The sequence below is a fragment of the Primulina huaijiensis genome, chromosome 13, assembly GCF_012295235.1.
Source record: "Primulina huaijiensis isolate GDHJ02 chromosome 13, ASM1229523v2, whole genome shotgun sequence".
NCBI lineage: Eukaryota > Viridiplantae > Streptophyta > Magnoliopsida > Lamiales > Gesneriaceae > Primulina > Primulina huaijiensis.
In genome coordinates, this window is record NC_133318.1 from 2,738,972 (window position 1) to 2,759,910 (window position 20,939).

General features: G+C 33.9%; 1 protein-coding gene and 1 long non-coding RNA gene across 7 annotated transcripts in view; both read left to right on the forward strand.

Moving 5' to 3' along the window:
- Positions 1-365: 365 nt before the first annotated feature.
- On the forward strand, positions 366-3,413 carry LOC140991451 (uncharacterized). The gene is made up of 3 exons (XR_012177915.1): positions 366-562; positions 3,112-3,160; positions 3,287-3,413. It is a non-coding gene; the product is annotated as an uncharacterized lncRNA (long non-coding RNA).
- A 2,742-nt stretch (positions 3,414-6,155) lies between these two features.
- LOC140991560 (uncharacterized) overlaps positions 6,156-20,939 on the forward strand; it is a 28,102-nt gene continuing 13,318 nt past the window's right edge. For 2 of the 6 annotated variants that reach the window (XM_073461580.1, XM_073461575.1), the window contains exon 1: positions 6,160-6,357. In XM_073461580.1, the coding sequence (XP_073317681.1) occupies positions 6,280-6,357 (78 nt within the window). In that variant the 5' untranslated portion in view covers positions 6,160-6,279. Of the gene's footprint in view, positions 6,358-9,454; positions 9,589-10,082; positions 10,327-10,417; positions 10,722-20,939 lie in introns of those variants that run through there. The other 4 variants (XM_073461579.1, XM_073461577.1, XM_073461576.1 and 1 more) reach the window with 4 other exon arrangements.

Here is a 20,939-nt window from a genome sequence, read left to right on the forward strand (position 1 = left end):
GATTTTTTGGCGAAGTGGCATGTAGAAAAAGAGCATTTTCCAAGCCTTGACAGTTTGATACTCAGGCATGCACAAATTGATGAGATTCCTTGTGGAATAGGAGAAATAGATTCGCTTAAACTCATTGAGTTACAGTTCTATAAAGAATCATTGGTGAATTCAGGAGCAATGTACAACATGAAAATGGAAACTTTGCTTTTCAAGTTCTTGCCAACAATTTTGAGAAACATGAATTTTTTTTTTGAAAAATTATTATGCTAATGTTTGAAAATATGAAATTGTTAGAATACGTATTTGTTTGGATGGAGGATTTTTGTTTGACAATTATGTTGAAGTTGGTGTCTGTTGTGGGATTTGTATGATCATTCTATAAAATAATATTTATTTAGTTAAGACCTTAAAATTTGTCTAATAACCTCATCTCTATGGCAATTGTTGTGGCTTTGATCACTTCACTGCCTGCTTCAGCAATTCCTGCTTTCGGCTTAGAATCCCTTTCACCTCCTTCAGCAACTACTCCATTCTCGCAGTCTCAGAATTTTCCTATTGGTTTGGAAGATGGGTATATTTTCTGTTATCTTATTTTAAAATTTTTGTGGGTTTCTTGTTATCATTTTTCGTCATGTATGGTATAGTTTTTTTTATGTTGGAGGTGTGTTGTTTCTTGAAATATGTAATGGGTTCCTGAAATTATTGCTTATTTTTTTATACACGGTTCATCTCTTTTAAGTGAAGGGGATAGAGCTATGGCTTAGAATATAATGCTTAATGAAATATTTGTTCTTCTGAGATGCTCGAAGATCGAACGCTTACTATTTTACAAAAAAATAATTCTTTTATATTATCCTTGTGATAGAGTATGCCATTCTTGCTCCTCCACTATTGCAATTGGGGTTCAGTAGAATTATACATGTTCTTAAGAAATTCCGATGGTAGAATTCAAGTAGTTTGTCTCTGATACGGATCAATACATAGATCTTCATATCAGTCATCTGACAGAAATGTTAGTTTGTGTGTGATTTGTAAACTGATTTTATATAAATATATTTTACAAATAAAACATGTCACATTTAGTTGAAAACATGAAGTGAAGTTTGATTAAAAATACATTTTCTATCTTAATCTCACTTAGATTGTACTAAGCATTGCATTATTTTGAGGCTTCTGCATCTGTACTCTTCATTTTAATGAAGTGTTAATAATGTTGCTGCATCGTGTGGATCCTTTGTTTTAGTTACTTGAGTGCTTGATGTATGCTAAGTCTCTTTTATACTGCATAAGTTGTGTTCATGAATTGTGATTGATATTACCGAATAATGGGTCTTTTCTACCTTTTGCAGTTAAATTGAAAGTGTCACGCCCCACGGACGAGGTTGGTCGACATCGGCGTTGCTCTCAAATTTACATTCGAAAACAACAAGCCTCAGAAGTATAGAAATTGAAGAACCAGTCTTTTTATTTATCATACTGAATATTACATTGTCTGATACAAACTCAAATAATAATGTTTTACAGCGGAAATGTAAAACCAGATGTGACAATATCTTAACAGATGCAGCGGAATAAACATAACTAAAATTGAGAAAAACAACAGTCACCAGCCACAGAACTGAATCTGCTTTTCTTCTTCTAGCATTTCTTCCGGGTTCTTATCTGAGATGGGTTTGGTGGGTGAGTGATATGGCCGTCACTCAGTAAGCTGGCGGGAATAATGTTGCTGCATCGTGTGGATCCTTTGTTTTAGTTATTTGAGTGCTTGATGTATACTAAGTCTCTTTTATACTGCATAAGTTGTGTTCATGAATTGTGATTGATATTACCGAATAATGGGTCTTTTCTACCTTTTGCAGTTAAATTGAAAGTGTCACGCCCCACGGACGAGGTTGGTCGACATCTGCGTTGCTCTCAAATTTACATTCGAAAACAACGAGCCTCAGAAGTACAGAATTCAAGAACCAATATTTTTATTCATAATACTGAATATTACATTGTCTGATACAAACTCAAATAATAATATTTTACAGCAGAAAATGTAAAACCAGATATGACAATATATTAACAAATGCAGCAGAATAAACATAACTAAAACTGAGAAAAACAACAGTCTTCTTCACCAGCCACAGAACTGAATCTGCTTTTCTTCTTATAGCATTTCTTCCGGGTTCTTATCTGAGATGGGTTTGGTGGGTGAGTGATATGTTGTCACTCAGTAAGTGGGGGCGGGAATAATCTCCCAGTTTTCAAAAACCATTTTTAACAGAAACAGTAATACAAGTACTATACAGAAAACTCTTGCTTTCAGAATAGGAATCAGAATTCAGAATTAACAGGATTCAGAACAGAAATCAGAATTAGTAAGCACTGAGCACGATAGTGAATTTCATGGCTAAACTGATATCAGTCCCCTATATGTTCTCTCCTCTAAAGGGTGAGGCCAGAAATCAGAAATCAGAATTCATTAATGTTCAGAATATATATTCCTACCATTAGTTCACTAGGTTTCAGTGCTTCAAAAATCAGATATCAGAAATCAAACATGCAGAAACTTTGCTTTAACACAGAAATTATCAAACTGCTTTCAAGATATGTATACATAAGCCCATTTACAGTAATTTGCTAGAAATTTCGGTTGAAGTCAGGAATCTGCTGTTCTCGCTACTGGTTTCTACTGCTCCAAAAAATGCACTCTCTTAGCTCTAATTTCAAGTGATAACTCAAGACTTGTGTAACAACAGTTTCAGAGATTGAGGGTGTTATTTATAGGCAGAAATATGACTGTTGGACTCCCTATTAATGGCCATAATCTGCCATGATATGCCATTAACAATCTTTATTCCATATTAAATGCTTCAGTTACATGTTCTAATCTGAATCAGTAGCTTATCTGCTGGAATCTCGCTACTAAACTTTTTCTACTGCTGGATTCTGTCTGCTGGATTCTATCTACTAGATTTTGTCTGCTGGAAAAATACATGTCTGCTAGAAAATACCAGCTTCTGAAATATTAGAAGTTGCTGGAACATTGTTAGCTACTGCAAAATGCTAACTACTGCTGAAATTTCAGGTTTTCACAGAAAGACTCGTAACTAGTTCAATGATCTTTTATTGCAGGAAAATCCAGTGTTCTTCATCTACCACTTGGGGCATTACTTTCTTTCAGGTAAATTGTGCAGTCTTTGCTAAGGGCCAATTTGGATATAGAAATGCTTGTTTTTCCTTTAAGAACGTAGAATCAGTTTTGTGTAGTGGACATTTGAAAGTTATTCCTCACAAAACAAATATTTAGGTTCCCCGATTGTAAATGGGGCGGTGGCTGCTTTACTTTGACGTCATAGCAAAATGTCTGTATGAAGCCGGAGCTCGTTTGGAAAGAGCATTTGAGAAGGAAAAGGCCATCATCCGTTGAAGGCGTCCAAAAACACTGGGGAACATGAAGTTTATGTTCATATTATATAATAAAGTTTTCATTTACAATATAATTTTATTGATGATTTGAAACTCTTCACACCGTTCCATTTAAAATTTTAGCACATATTTATAAGGATATTTTTAGTTTTGGTGATGTGGTGCTTCGGAAAATTAGAATACACATCAAGAAGAAATACTTGTAGAATTTTATCGAACTGAGAATAGAGTAATACAAAACCAGAAGTAGTAGTCATTAAGTTAGTCTTTTACGATAACCTGTCAGACTATATCGAATCGCATAATCTTTAAAAGGGAATTAGTGATATCCGTTTTGTTTATACTATCTATCAGAGGATATCCCTATTTACAATAGTACACTACGTTTCCATTAAATGAACCATACAGATTATTAATTACTCACTACCATTTTCGGTACAAAAACAAATAACGAGTCTATTCTAGAACTCAGATATTCTTAACAAAAAAAGAATTGTTCTTATTCAAAGGTTGAAGAAGGTTTATAAAAATGCTTCATGATGTGTTCACAAGCACACTTTTTAGAAATTTTCACGTCTTCTAACTTATCATACTGAAAGTGTGATATCTCTTGTCCTATATGATAAAAATTAAAGATTTAAAATAAATTTATAATTAGTTACAATGTACTTCTATAACAACTTGGGTTAGTCATTTTCGTAAAGTAAGGACGAATACGAAGTAGTTGCTATATGGGCTCATTGTGCAATCATGCAGACGGGGGCCCGGGCTCAGGGCGTGACAGATTGGTATCAGAGCCGGTCACCGGCAAGGAACACCGGGAAATAAGTGTTATGATGGGCAAAGTGCTATGTGCATGGAAGCCACCTCTTGAACCTGTGGGGCAAAGTGCTATATGGTGGGAGCCGTCTCTTGAACTTGTAAGAGACGCCTCTAGATTCTTGGCGATTGTGGATCGAGGGGTCAGGCCGTGACGAAGACGTCTCATTTTATAATTAAAGATACCTCTTGTTCCACATGGTAAAAATTAAATATTTAAAATGAGTTTATAATTAACTATAATGTACTTCTATAATAATTTGGGTTAATCATTTTCGTAAAGTGAAAACGAATACGAAGTAGTTGTTATAGGTGTCCATTGTGCAGTCACGCAGGCGCGGGCCCGGGCTCGGGGTGTGACAGAAAGCCTACAAAAAATCAACACACACTATAAAGTTCTATCAGATTCAGAAAATAATTTGTGCTATTATTGTGCACACACTCCTTCGTTGTATATTATCTACTGCAAAGTGTGAAGTGTTTGTAATATGTGGAAAGATCCTATAAACAAATTTCATTAAGTGTTGAGTTGTAATACTAAGAGTTTTAGTAAGCAAGGATAAGTTTTACTGAAGTGGGTTTGTACAAGTGTGCACTGATCAAAGTCTTTTATGATACTTTCTGGAAACTGAAGAAGGGAAGACATATAAGGGTTTTGTCCTTCAAAATTTCAGAAATAAACCTTGTATTACATTACCTTCTATTGTCTTTAAAGTTTATCAAATGTTGCAAATTGTTTTCGCATTTTTAAATAGTATGTTGCACTTTTCAAAGGTTGAGACCAGCTTCTGACTCCTCAAAAAGTCCGAAGCACATCTTTCAGAAGTAGAAAAAAGAAAAAGTTTGGAATATTTATTCAACTCTTTTTCTAAACGCTCAACCAATTCTAAGATATGTTGAATTGCTTTTTTCTTTTTTAAAAACATAACCCTATTCATGTTATTTTTACTTGGAAATGTCGAAATGATGAAGGAATAGGGTGCTTTAGAAATATATCGAAGATAAAAATATTTAGCAAATTCAAAAGTAAAATTTCAAAATCCACCGTTCAATGAAAATATTTTTGATACAAAATAATTATAATTTAAGGAAACTTTTGGTTATTTAACTCTTACTATTGATTAAAAATCAACCCAAATAGTGTCATGAATTTTTTTTTTTCAATTTTATTGTTTCAAATGACAGTTTATATGGTTTATTTTTTATTCTATTATTTCAAATTACTCTTAAGTTTCTTATTAGTCTTTACAATTATGATATGACTAAACATAATCATTTTAAATTACATAATGACATTTCATTATTTTTTTTTTATAATTATGACCTTATTTGAATTTAAATCGATTTAAATATGAAAACTATACAAATACGCAATGTTTCCACAAATAATTTTAATAAATCCTCGTGACCCAGGCAAGTGCCAAGTTGAGGATATTTCCCATTAAATTTTATTCAAGTATACCAAAATACAATATCTCACAAATGAATTTTTTTTTTGAATTAATAAATTATAAATTCTATTTTCTGTTTATATATTATTCCCAAGATATTTAATTGATGAACTAATTAAATGAATATATACTAAACTTATTATTAACACATCATGTAATTTGCCTACCAGTAGCAACATAATAAATGAAATCTAAAATTTAAATATTTTATATATATTTGATTGAATTTTTAAATTTTTTCTATTTTCTAAAAAACATTATGAGATCGGGCTTTAGCCCAATGGTCTCACCCACCAGCTTAAGCTGGATCACTCTCCGGGTTCGGTCCCCATCCCAGTCTGCGTTGTGAAAAAAAAAAATTATATTTAAAAGTATAATTATAATTGTTTTAAATTACGTTCCATTTTTAAACAATTGAACTTGTACGTTGTTCTACACAGATTGTACATTCAATCTAAAAATCCTGGAGTCGAGGCTACCTTTCACAACACTCTCCGCTTCCTTCTGCAGAGTAAAAAATAGATGGAATACAATCCGCCGGGAAGCCCCGCGCCGGTCTCCGCCGCATCCGGCGATGTGGCGGAAGTCAGTGTGATTGAATGCGATGGAAGGTGTTACTTACACCGGTGGCCGTGGCGGCACCAGTCTTCATGACAATGTCGATGGACGGGGGTATTTTATAGTACGTGTTTTGTATATATTGAATATTTTCCGTCGAAGTTTATCTTTTTTGGCATTATTCAGTGTGTCTACTGTGTATGTTAGAATTGATTCTAGAATAAGCTCTGCCATTTTTGCCTTCTCCGGTTGATGTCAGGTGTAAAAGATAGATTGTATTTTTCGCGGCTGTAACACAATTTAGTTTCAAATTGAAATATGTAAAATGCAAGTTAATTTCTTTCACTCTATGCCTTCTGGAACGAATTTTGATGTTGGATTTCTGCTCATAGAGCTCATGGTTCACCGAATACCTCAACAACCAACGAAATGGGAATGGCCATTGTTGTTCCTCAGTTTCATTCTTGTCGGAAACTTAGGATGAAATTAAGTGGAAAGAAGAAAGAAACATATAAAAAAATAAGGAGATGAAAAATAATTAAATGTAAGAAAAAGATTAAAAATGATTAATAGAAAAGAGTTTGAAAAGGTGAAGGATTTATGTCCTAGAAAGATATAGATCATGATAATTTATCTTATCAGAAATGGTATTAAATATGATAAACTTGATTGTTGATTTTTCGATAACTTTAATAGTTTATAAGATGAAATAACTTATAGGTTGGTTCCTCTTCATTGTGTCCTCAAGCTGACCAAAAGGACTCTTCCTCCAAACTATGATAGGGCTCATTCATTCAATTTGAAAGATGGTGCTTTTTAGTTGATTTGTATATTCGTAGTTGACCCTGCTGCTAAATTTCAGATGACCAGAGAACTATTTTTTGACTTAATTAATGAAAGATTATATGACATCTCCTAAGCACGTGGAAACATAATTTTGACATGTAAATTTTCTAAAAATCATGTTTTGCCTCCCTAGTTCTTTTGATTTGTCCCCATCTTACTGGCTCGCACTCCCTTTGCTCGAAATCCTTGGTGCACTCCTGCCTATACAGTATACCCTTTGACAAAGTGCTGATTTTGCAGAGTTATAGATTCTATCAACTTTGTTGCTAAGAATTTGGCAATCTCGAAGCATGTCAAGTACGGAAATAGATCAAACAAATCTGCATGCACATTGCAAAAAGAAATTGTCTATATTTTTGGGGAGCTAATTGTAAATGTCAACTTGGAATTTTAATGAATTATATTCAATCTAATGTGGATTTTTGTTTGAAACCATGATAAAACAGATTTGAACAATAAAGCAACAATAACTGTAACATTGTTTCCTAGACTCAATCAAGGTTCACAAAATCCTAGGTGTTCTCGTAATCTTATTTACTATAAATCCTAGTGCAATCCAATCTGTATTTACAGAAAACCAAGCAGCTTTAATATGCAACTATCCAGTTATATGTGTCCAAATTCAGAGAAAATTATGACTAACCCCGTTTTTCAGTAAGACTTGAGAAAAAGCCAAATTTTCCAGTCCTTCCTTGTCTGATCCCTTCTGTGGCTTTTTCAAATTTTCTAACCCTAAATACATTTGAACAATTATAAAAGAAGCATAATTGTAACATTATTTCCCTAACTCAATCAAGGTTCACAAAATTTAAATGTTCTTGTAATCTTATCACAAATTCTAATGCATCAAATCTGTAATTAGGAGCCAAGCATTAAATGAAATTGTCCAGTTATATGTGTCCAAATTCATTGAAAGCCATAGCTAACCATGGTTGCAATTCTAACTAAATAACCAGGGCTTCCAAATTTTCCAGTCCCTTTATTCAGATCCCTCTGTCAGTTTATGTATCTCTTCCCAGAATTAGACATTTTTGCTGCCCTTTGATTTCCAGAAAACACAAAAATCAGTTCTTGTTCTCCACTTTTCTGCAACTCTATCTATCTGTGTGCTAAAAGCAACAATGGAAAGAGGCAATTTTGTATGTATTTCTGTTATTTTCTATGTGCACATCTTCATTGTTTGACCACTATTTAAATCTATAAATAACTACATTCAACCTTTTATGGATATAATTGAATGTATGTCAACTTATTCTGGGAATCTAGGGTTTTGGTTGAGTCCATTCATTTGCTGATTTTTATGTGTATTATATATATGCCTATCTTTTCTGTATAAGGTTCCTTCATATCATTACATAGGGTGTTTCTCATTTGAGTTTTGAGCAAGCTTTTATTATTCTTTTGGTCTCTTTCACTCAAGTGTCATTTTGAATAACTCTACAGGTTGATTTAATCTTTTTTTGTATTGTTTTTGTTTGAAACACTCATGGGGTTTATTCTTAATTATTGTTTTTTTTTGTGGGTTCTCCCCAATTATTATGTGTTACTCACTTATATTAAGATACATTTGATGATCTGAAGCATTGACTAGTAGTCATGAACCTTTTCCTTTCTTTTTTGGCTTTCGGAGGTGCAAAAGTTGGTGACTGTAGTTTTGGGCTTCCGGGAACAAAACTTTGTTAAAAAAGTGTGTTCACAAATCTGGATTTTCATGTATTCTGGTATTAATGATGAATGTTCTCTGCCCTTTTTTTGATTGATTTGATTTGATAAAATGTTGATGAAAGTTTCTGTTTTGCTTAGATTTAGTAATTGATGAGAATTAAATCTGGTTAGGATTTTCGCGCCAGTTCTGTTTGCAGATTTCAAAAGTTGGGTAACGTTTTTGTAATCTGACGTGGTCTGGCTTGGAGCTTAAATATTTCACTAATTTAGTTTTCCGTTGGTTGGTTTATTGTTGTTGCCTTATTATAAATGCTGTGGTGATTTTTCCGTACGATTCATTGAATGTCATTTGCTGGAAATGAACTTACATGATGAATTAAATCACAATTTTCAAAGACATAAAAGGAAATGAAATCCCATATAGCTAGGGTGCATCGCATTTGTCGTTATGTTACTTTTTGAAACATAAGTCTTTCTTTCATGTCTTTCGTCGCATATCTTAGGTCATGGTTCTTTGTCGCCATATTTTTGTGATTACCCCTTTTATCTATTTCCCTTTTCTAGAAGCTGGCTATCAAGCTTATTGATTTTCGCATTTGTGATCATATTTTTAGGGATCTTAAGATTGACATTGTTCTGTTGACATTTTTCATGCTTTTCATGCAATGACTTCCACGAGTTCCCTTGATCCCTTTTACCAACTTATGCAGCCAGGGATTCCTACGAAGGTCGGCGGTTTTCCAGTTGATCCTACTATGAATCGCCCTTATTATCTGACACCTGGGACCAGCACCGAGATCAATCTCAATCAGTCAGGCTCCTCTGCAAACATGACTGATACATGGTACTGCCATGCTTAAAAATATCCCATTTATTAATTATTTCTTTGTGGGTTATACTCAATTACTGCATATCTATCACTAACAAATGATGATATCCATTTGATGATCTGAAACTTTTTGACACTTTTTTCCCTTCTCCAAAAGATATTGTTTTCTCTGATGAATATGATGTCTAAACCTTAAACTCTAAACGCCTAATGAAAATGTATTCCTAGTGTGGTTTGTCTTTGTGTTACTTCTAGAAACAAAGTATTTTTTCCATTGCTTTTTCCACAGGCAAAAAATCATCATCGAATGGCTGATTGCATCTGTTGATCTTCATGACCAATTTGAGTTTTCATTATCATTAATCTACACCACAGGACTGTTTTTCTCTTGAATTATTTTACAGTTATTCAATTGTAGAAGTTGACAATCTTGTTTATTGGTAATTCATACCATACTTTTTTTGCAAAAATAAGATTGGCATTGCTTGACTTCTCTTCCTGTGTTTTAGTGTAAGGGATGCCAGTGATCCCCCAGGCCAATCTCAATCACCGACGACTCCAACGGCTGATGATTTACATAATGTCTTGGCCCCTCATACTCGGTATCAAACACATGCTGGCATCATCTTATGCCTTCCTGCTCAACAGAAGAGATCCAAAACTAGCAAATCTCAGCCAATTCGTAAAAAACAGCCGCCTAAAAATCTTGCTTCATCAAGTCAGATGACAGACAATCGCTCCCTGAAACCCGAGGTAAGATCTGCTACATTTTGGTTGTCATGCCCTACATGGAGGATACTGTATTCCCACGTGAAAATTATGTGGTAACAGAGTTCCTTTACAGAGTAACATTCCCGTAAGGCCCAAGGAGTTGACTCGGGATGAGACTCGCTGTATGCTGATGGATAAGGCCCGGACAGAAGTCATTCGATATCTCCGTGATTAGTTTTTGGCTTCCTAGAACTTTGAATGTCATGTTGTTTGCAGACTTTTTCCGCACCTGATTCTTCTTCTAATTTTTATGCTCACCATATGCGGTGTTATCTTGTTTTACAAGATATTTAAGGAAATGAAAAAAAATTGTATTGTTGAATTTTTTTATGTGAAGATAGGATACCTTTTTTTTCTCTCTTGAAATTTATGGATTTGAGTCATCGTTTATATTATACAATTACAATGTATAAAAAAACTAAGATTTTTAATTAAGTTTTATAATCACGGATAATTATAAATATTTTATGATAACTTTTTGAAAAGGGTAAATAAAGTGTCGTGTTGTGATAAAAAAGAGAGATTTAAAATTGTGCAAAGTTATTTAGTTCGTTGATACGAGCAAAAGTAGAGTTTCTTGAATTTAGCACTTGGACCTGTAGAAACTCTCATATATTTATGAGTAGATATTAGAAACGATCTTAAATATCTGTCTCACAAAATCGATATGTGAGATGATCTCACGATAATTTTTGTGTATATTTATACTTCATAAAATTAGTTTTCTGTATCTTTGTAATTTATTCTTTGCTTACTTTAGTTATTGTAACTTTATAACAAACAATATTTTCTACTTTAAATGAAAATTTATCACTGTCATTTTAATACTAACAATTAATATACTAGAATATGTCATTTGAGTAGTTTATTATTTAAAAACTGAGTGGATTTGGCATTATCTTCTATATATTACCAATATTTCGAGAAAAAAAAAGAATACAATAATTAATGTTGGTACATTTAAAGTTTTGGCGATGAGTATTTTATTTGCAGAAAGATCCAATAGCGGTAAAATTCAAGAACCCGAAGAATTCAGTAGTCTCAAATCAGTAGTAGCTATAAAAGTCTAAATACTACTGAAATCCGTAAAACTGATCATTCATTGAGAGTACCGACTATTTAAAACGGTCATTTAAGATTCAAATTTTCTACTACATTTAAGGAAACAATAAAAAAAAAAAGCAGACATGAATTTCAGAAGATGTGCAGTACGCTAATTAAGGAAAATACTTTGAAGTCGTACAATTAGCATTTAATGTAGCATTCCATTTTCCGGACATCATTTAATAAAGATACGACGACATTTATGGCTCATGAGTATCCTTTAACAACACACTTACGTACACGTGATCAACATTCATTCACTCAGAAGCATTGCAGAAAAGATATACCAATAACACACATTCAAAGTTAAATAAGATCTTTTTAGAGGTCCATTTGTGCGTTTTCAAAAACTCACTGCAATTTTCATATATTCAGTGTGAGTTACTGTAATTTGATAGAAGGAGTACTTCAAATTAGACTTCTATAAGAAATTTGTTGTTATACTAAGAGTTTCAGTAGGCGGTATTAAGTTCTACTTTAGTGGTGATTACGAGTATTGTAATACCAAAGTATTTTAATGAAAAATTCTGAAAACAGAAGAAGGGGAGATATAAAAGGCTTTATCCTTCGAACTTCCAGAAAGCAATATTTGTGTCTCATTTTCATACACTACTGATTTAAATTGTTCACAAATTCTAGGCATGCTTCTTCTACATTGTATATCATTATTCTGCTGAACTTTGAAGGTCAAGATTCATAATTCGGATGCTAAAACCAGTAAAGCTCATCTGTGTAGATTAAAGTCAGAAATTTAAGCATCTATTCACCTCTCCTCTACACACATTCCGATCCTAACAAGTGGTACAAGAGCTTGGATTTCTTGACCTCTGAACCATCATATTTCAATGGCATCCTTAAGCAAAATCCCAATATTCTCAAAAGAAGAATTTGATGATTAGAATATCATAATGCAGACTCATCTAGCCGTTCAAGACGGTGATATATGGTACATTATTACTAAGAGACCAATGAAGATAACAATAGACAATACAATAGTTGCCATTACAGATGGTGCACCTCAAATTATTGAAAAACCAAAGGTCTAGACGAAAGCCAATATGGATAACGTAGAAAAAGACATAATATACAAAACTCTTGAAAAGAATACATTCAGCAAAATTAAGATGTGCAATACAGCCAAATAAATCTAGGAAAAGTTCATTCAGCTCTATGAGGTAGATGATCAGACTAAGAAAAACAAACTCACAGTAGCCATGCAGAAGTTTGAAGACATCAAAATGAAACCAGGAGAATCTCAAAATGATTTTGATAAGAGATTCAGTAGCATAATCATTGAAATGCCTGCTCTTGGAAAAGAGTACACCAATCGAGAAATTGCACTGAAGGTGATGAGAGCACTTCCGAGCGATGAGACCACTTCTGATGGAATATAATGTAAAAAAAATAGCTATGAGACAATCTAAAGAATTAAACAAGTTTACATGACTTGTTTGCTGATATGAAGGCTAATGAATTTGAGTTGGAGACCGGAAGCAGAGAAGAGTCCACGTCAAATATTCCAACCAAAGCCCTTTCTATCACCACTGCTAAAACAATGTTGGAAAAGACTGCTGAGCAAATCAGCAATGATCTATGTCATTATTTTTCGAGAAGTTTTTAAGATTCATGAAGGAAAATCATGGAACGTATCAAAATCCCACAAAAATTTCAAGAAAGAGCATGTTTCAATTGTGGGAAGACTGACCTACCAAATTTAAATTCCTACTCTCTATATAAAATTAGTTGTTAGAATGCAGCGGGGTTCTCAAGCATCGCATAAGAAAATCGGCACCCCAAGTTCTTCGTCGGGCCGAAAAAAGGCTAGAATGGGGAAGGGGATGAACGTCCTACCAATTGCCGATTCGGATTTGCACGGACATTTAACCTTCACTAGAAAAAATGAAAATGATAGGTATAAAGCACTATGTCAAAAACAAATTATCCCCTGCAAATATATTCATCACCCAACCTTGGAAGTTTTAAATATTCGAACAGAGATGTTTGAGTTAATCAACAATATTGGGTGGGTGCCTTACTTTGCAATCACTTGCCCTGCCTATATTGAACATGTGCGTGAGTTTTATGCAACGTTCGAATTAACAAAACCTGACAATTTCACGCTTTCCAGCCCAGGGGTAGTCCGATTTCGGTTGATGGGTCATACTTTTAACTTTTCGATTACCGAAATTATTCTTGCTTTCGGTTTTATCACCGAGGACTTGGAAACACTGATGAATATTTGACTACTGCATGTGATTTTAATGATCAATTTAATCACATTGCTTTCTATCGAGCTTGTTCCACACAAAACGACTACGACCCAAGTAAATCCAAAGATTATCATCTACATAATCCAATATGGAAATATATTCATAGGTTCTTTGCTTTTACTTTTTCGGGTCGTAAATATTCTGCGGGTGTGTTGACAAAATCTGAATTTTTTTCATGTGGTGTATGCAAAACCGAATTAAAGTGAATCTCGGCTATTGGTTAGTTTCACAATTTGTTGGTGTGGTCGCGCATAAACGTCATCTGATTCTTGGGTCTTTGATAACTGCACTTGCTGTTAACTTGAATTTGATTGATCTCAATAATAATAATCTTCATGTCGCTTGTTCTATGGAGCTTTTGGATTTGCGTTGTTTAGAAAATATGGGACTAATAGAACAATTCCATGGAGTTTTCTCTTTTTGTCAACCAGGTACTGCAGTGGCACGTTCCAGCCACACCCACAATGATTCAGATGACTCGTCGGAGCCTTTGGATTCACGTGAGCCTCCACCCACTTCGTCCACACCTCCTCGCCGACGTTTTGACGTGGAGCTTAATGAGACCACACAGCGTTTGCACCGTATGGAACAAAACCAGTTGGCGTTTTACAAACACATGGGTTTCGACCCACCATTCCCCCCGCCACAACAATAGGAAGCCTTGCTCTACGATGCCCAACAATTTTTAGAGGAGTTCTCTAACATCCCTTGTTTTCTTTAACTGTCTGTATTGTGCATCTACTTTTTGTGTCATTGGGGACACTGCCACATATAGGTGTGGGATGGGGTATATAGTCTTATTTCTCGTTTCAATTTCTATTTTTCTCATTTTTTTTGCATGTTTAATTGAAAAAACAAAACAAAAAAAATAACAAAAAAAAAACCAAAAAAAAAACATGGTAGAGTGAATTTGTTTGATCCATAAAGTATTTAGTGTTTATTCGTTATATCTCTCATTTGAATCTTGAAAGCCTCTGATGCGAGTCTAAAAAAACCGATGTTTTCTTTGTATGCAACTGATTTTGCATTCTTACTGCTACATTTATAGATAGTTGATCTGGATGATGTGTTTAAATTATAAGTGTATGAGGTCTAGCACACATACCGTTTTCTTTGGTGAGCTTTGAGCCTATGAGCAAACATTATTTCATGCTCCATTTTATTTGATTGTGTGTTGGTCATGCATTGTTGTTTTTTCTAGAACTTGCATTGTTATACATGTCTTTGTTGACACCTTGTGATGGATCAGAGGCATAAACAAAGTAAAAGGCATTAGGTTCAAACCTTTTTCTTTCGCATCATCAGTGCCGTTCTTTTGAGCCTATCCTGATTCATTTACTCCTAGTGAGCCAAGTTCGAGCATTAGCCTATTATTTGGAAAATAACCACATTACAAGCCATGATAAATCTTTTTTGTTGGTTATTCCTCTAATTGAACCTTCAATTGGAGAATCATACAAACTTTTAGTATTTAGCATCGCTTTGAGCCAAAAAAGTGCAAATTGTTAAGATCGAGTAATTCATGCTCGAAGTCGTTGTTTCAAAAACTTCTTATGCAAAAAAAATGAAAAAAAAAGGAGTGAGAAGGAAAATAAGAGCAACGAAAAAGGAAAAAAAATGCTTTTGGATGTTCTAATGAGATTGAAAATGTTATTGTTAGCTGGATGCAATTGTTTATGTGGAAAGTATGTATGTGTTCTTCAATTCTATAAACCGTTGTACTTCTTTCCTACCTGACTTCTAGCCACGGTACAACCCATTTACAGCCCTTGTTTGTGCATTTTAATTCATTCATTTGGTAGAGGATGTGATATATTTGCAAGCTTATGATAATAATTTTCAGTGTTTTGACATGAGAGCTCCTTGATACATACGTAGACACATACGAGTGAAATGAGCGAATCCTGTGAGGAGTGTTTGGACCCTATGCATTTTAATTTCTATACATTCTGATGGAAACGATTGTTCATGATGTTGGTATGTCAGATGCTCAATAATCAAAATGTTTTTAAGCATGAAAAATTCTATAAACAAGCAAAGGAAGCAGAAAGAGGATAATGTGTTGAAATAATGAGTTGAATTCTTTTATGCTTGAGGACAAAAGCATGGTTTAGGTGTGGGAGATTTGATAGGCTTATAATAGTTTGCAATTTTATTGTCATCTCTCATTGTTACCACTACCAACGTGCTTAATTGACATATTTTTGTGTGATTTTATTGTAGGAGGAAGTTTTCTGTTCATGCGATAAATCTGGGCTAAAAAAGGTGATTTTATATCACAATTAAAATTGCCGATATGATCTTAGTGGAAGACTTGAACAGAAAAATTCAGAAGTGGTTTTTGGATATGGCGTGATCACGCCTTATGACTAGTCTTCGGCTGCCAAGTGAGAGTTGAGGAATATTCATATCAAGGAATAAATAGAAGATAGAGTTTTTTCCATAACAAAACTCTATATTCTTCGTAGATATTTCCTAATATCTTTTATTTTTTTAGTGATTAGGTTTAAATTGATAGCTGCAATTGCTAAATTCAGTAATGTTGATTTATTTAGATTAAATATATTATGATAGCACAACACATTTAATCTATGCTACTCACGTACCAATCATTCATGACAATTATGGATCACTGAATTCATGGTTAGCAATAGAAAATCCTATATTGAATTAAATTGTCAGATTAAACGATATACAATATTCATATAATTAAATCATAAATCCACAAATACTTGAAATAACAAGAATATTAAATCTAAGAACGAATATATCACAGTGATAAATTAAACAGTAAAAACAACCCTTAAACCAAACTAAAAAATTAGCTAAGCATGGCTCGATTTACAATCTCCATAAAAATAAATAAATAAAGATAGGGAAAGTACTAGAATCGTGGAGAAAAATTGAGAAGAAACCATGCGCCCTTTTCTTTCCTCTTCACGTGAGTTGTGGTGATTGGAGAGAAAATCTTTTTTCTGCCGCCTCTTGCTGATACGTGAATAGTGTAGGAAAAGAAAAGGAAGTATTCTTATTTTTGGGTCCAAAAAGTATAAAAGCCCAACTATCTAAATTTAAACCTAATCATTAAAAAATAAAAGATATTAGGAAATATCCACTAAAAATATAGAGTTTTGTTATAGAAAAAACTCTATCTTCTATTTATTCCTTGATATGAATATTCCTTAACTCTCACTAGGCAGCCGAAGAGTAATCATAATGCGTGATCACGTCTTATACAAAAACCACTTCTAAATTTTTCTGTTTAAGTTTTCTACTAAGATCATATCAGAAACTTTAATTGTGATATAAAATCACTTTTTTAGCCCAGATTTATAGCATGAACAGAAAACTTCCTCCTACAATAAAATCACACAAAAATGTGTCAATTAAGCACGTTGGTAATGGTAACAATGAGAGATATGACAATAAAATTTCAAACTATTATTAGCCTATCAACTGGTTACTTATTGATGATTGTCCTAATTCCGAGAAGGATGTTTATAAGAAAAAAGGACATAAACACAATTACAAGAAGTCAAGGAAGGATCGCAAAGCAATGATTTCTGAGGAAAGTAAAAGAAAGTGGGGAGACTCCAGTTCCGAGTCTTCTGACTTGGAAAGACAATCAAGTGATAGCGATACTGAAGGTGTTCAGTGTCTAATTACCGATGCTGATCAGTAAACTTCTGATATAGAGGTATTTTACTTTATCTTTGATGAATTTACACGTGATGATTTTGTTAAAGCACTGCATGATATGGTTGTAGAGTACTCGAATCTATCTCAATCATTCGGGGAGTTAAAACTGAAAACAAAAGCTTAATTGATCAGATCAATTAGTACACTTGTTCGCAAGAGGACAGTTGTAATGATGGCAAAGCTGAAGTGATTAAGTTGAAAACTGAGATAGAGCGAGTAAATGCCGATTACCAGGCACTACTGATTGAAAATCAGAAGCTGCCTCTACTGGTAAATGTATGAAATAAGTCTTCAGTTTCTTTATAGGATGCGCAAGAATTACAGAAGCAATCCGGAGACAAATTTGGCCTCTAATTCAGTAGTTATGAAAGCACTTATCAAATCAGTACTCAACCACAATTGAACATGTGCTAAGAGAAATGTATTCACTTTATCAAATTTATTATGAACATGATGAACCTAATGTTCAAGTTGAAAAACATGTGAATCAGATTAACAAAGGTAAGCACTTTCGATTTGGTTATGTTTAGCCTGAGGAAAATCTACTGGCATAATGGATCAGGTAACAGATCAACTTCAGTAGCGTGGACCTTAATGAAGGCTAAACACTACCGATATTATAATTTCAAACTTGTTCATAAGAGATACATGGCAATAGATAAGAACAACATGGGAAGATAGCATAATAAATTTAATTTTATTTAGAATCCGCATAGATCTTTTGTTGCACACAACTCTGAGGTTACTCAAGGTACAAAATCCTTCAGGATTTTACATATGTGCGTTCCAAAGGGGCTAATAAAATTTGGACCCAAATAAATAGGGTATCAGTCACTTAATTTTGTGCTTGCAGGAAAAAGAGCACTCTACTGATATCAGAAGTTCAATCTGGTACTTGGATGGTGAATACTCAATACATATGACTGGTCAAACAAATCTACTCTCAGAAGTCATCTAGTGAAGTGGACCAATTTTAAGGAACATGGATAAGGGTAAGATTATCCACATAAATATTACTATTAATAATGTGTTCTTGGTTAAGAATTTGTGTTATAACATAATTAGTATTAATCAGCTATGTGATAATGGCTACTCAATAGAATTTCATAAGCACACATGCACGATTAAGGACGCAGATTCGAATATTCTGTTATAAGGTATTAGAAATGGGAATGCATATAAAATTAAATGGGAATTCTACCAACCAGATAAATCAACTTGCTTTGTTGCTTCCTTTGTTGATAAATAATGTCATGGCACAAACGTCTGAATCACTTAAAATTTAAATGAATTAAAAATCAACGTAAATTAAATATGGTTTATTGATTATCTGTGAGACCCATTTACTCTAATGACAATTAATTATTAAACAATAATGGTTTTGATTTAAAGTCGCAGCGGAAAAAGATTTAAAATACTTTAAAACGGACCTCAGAGCTTTGAAAAATTTCGGCATGACATCACCGCAAGTAGGACATCCCTAAAACTCAAGCAGCAGTTTATATCAAAATATACTCCAACTAGAGTCATTAAAACAAAACCGAAGTTAAACAACTTATAGCCGCACTGGCCAGGACTAAACAGAAATTAAAACCTACCAAATACTAATCAGATCATAAGAATCACATAGTCGACTCAGAAAATCACAAAACAACCAAATACCACTACAGATACACGGGGCATCTCCCCGAAAAATAAAGTACAATACAAAACTGAAACAAACTCAAGGCATACATATAAACTAACTGGGAGACTCCACTAAACAGAACCAAGCAATCCAACCTCAATCCCGAGCTCCACTGGCGGAACCTCAGCCTGATGCTGCAAAACGACTATGGAGATCTACCATGGTTCCCAATAGCAACCACAGCAGCCCCCCAGAAAACAACTGAGGTTTGGATTCTTGTATTAAACAGTTCAAAAATAACAACAATAATCATAAATCATGCATAATCATATAATAAAATGTAATATGCAATGCATGAAAGGCTCAACGAATAATCGGGTTACAGGAGCCAACAAACGGTACGATAACAACTGAAATAATGCTCGAGCAACAACACAGGAGAGCTACATCGTCATGCAACTAAACCGCCCTGCCAAGTATGCGTGGTATGCCAAGCTGTGCTGAATAACACCCCTGACTCGGCCTCCATACAACTGATACGATATAACAGGATGGCACAACAGAACGAACTAGATGACACAATCCCAGCGCTCACCTCAAAAGGCTGCACTAACCACAGAATTGTTCAATCATATCTACGAGCTCATGTGTATAGGCCTATCAGCCGCACTATGATCCCGAGATAAACAACAGTGTCAGATAACAACTGATATCAACAATGCGCTAACAAGAACGATATGGCTCAACATGAATGTCACAACAGTATGTCATATGCTAAATGCCAATAATATGTCACAATAATAGCATATATCACAACAAAGGCATTTAACAAATTACAACAGTCAACAAGCCATAAACACGATCAATGTAACACAGAATGACAATTAAACATTATTTATGTTTTACCGTCATATGTTACCAAGCTATAACATACCTATACCAACTTGAAAATCCAATATCAACTTCACTTCAAGACTCTCGGCCTAAACAAAACCACAATAAGCCGATCATGAAAACTACATTCCATACCAATGTCCGATTTGGCACAAAAGAGCATAAAATTCGTATATCTCTCAATATAAACTCAAATCAATATCCACCAATTGGAAATGAAATATAACTCAAATATCTAACTTTTTCTAGAAGAAACCATCTTCCAAATATCAGTAGATTAATCCCAGAATTATCAAGAACACACTTTTTCCACTCAACAGATTTTCGGACAGAATTCTCTTAATGAGCAGTTTTTGAAAAACCACCATAACTTGCTCCATTCTTACTGAAATTTAACGACTCTTATATCATTACAAAGAAAACACATAAATATACAACTCTTATTTGAATCCCAAGTCCAGAATCCGAGCGCAAAAATGTCAAAAACTCGAATTACAGTAGTTATTGAACACAGCTCCAACACAGAATATCATTTGACACATTTTGGTAGAAAAATCATTTCAAATTCGTTTCTTATTGAAATTCAATGATTCTAGCGGATATAGAAATCTAACAAACAGTGCTACAAGTTTTATTTGAACCACAAGTCGAGATTCTTAAAGTACAGTACACAAAACTTTGAATTTCAGAAGCACAAGAACTGAACTCACCAAAATACTACACAGAAACAGGGCTCACGAAATGGCGCTTTGATCTGCTCATTTCCTCTCTCAAAATTTGTGTTTTATGGCTTAAAACAAAGTTACTGATGTAAGGAAGACAACCCCTCAAACCGGTCGAGATTTTGACGCCGGACGGAGGAGATATCGTAACTTTACCGTAGCTGCTCCTCAAGTGACGGGAATGGGGTTTCCTCTTTATTTTCTCTTCTTTCTTCTCTCGTTTTCTTTTTCTCTTTTTGAATGAGGTATGCGTGTATTGTATGCATTTAATAATAATAA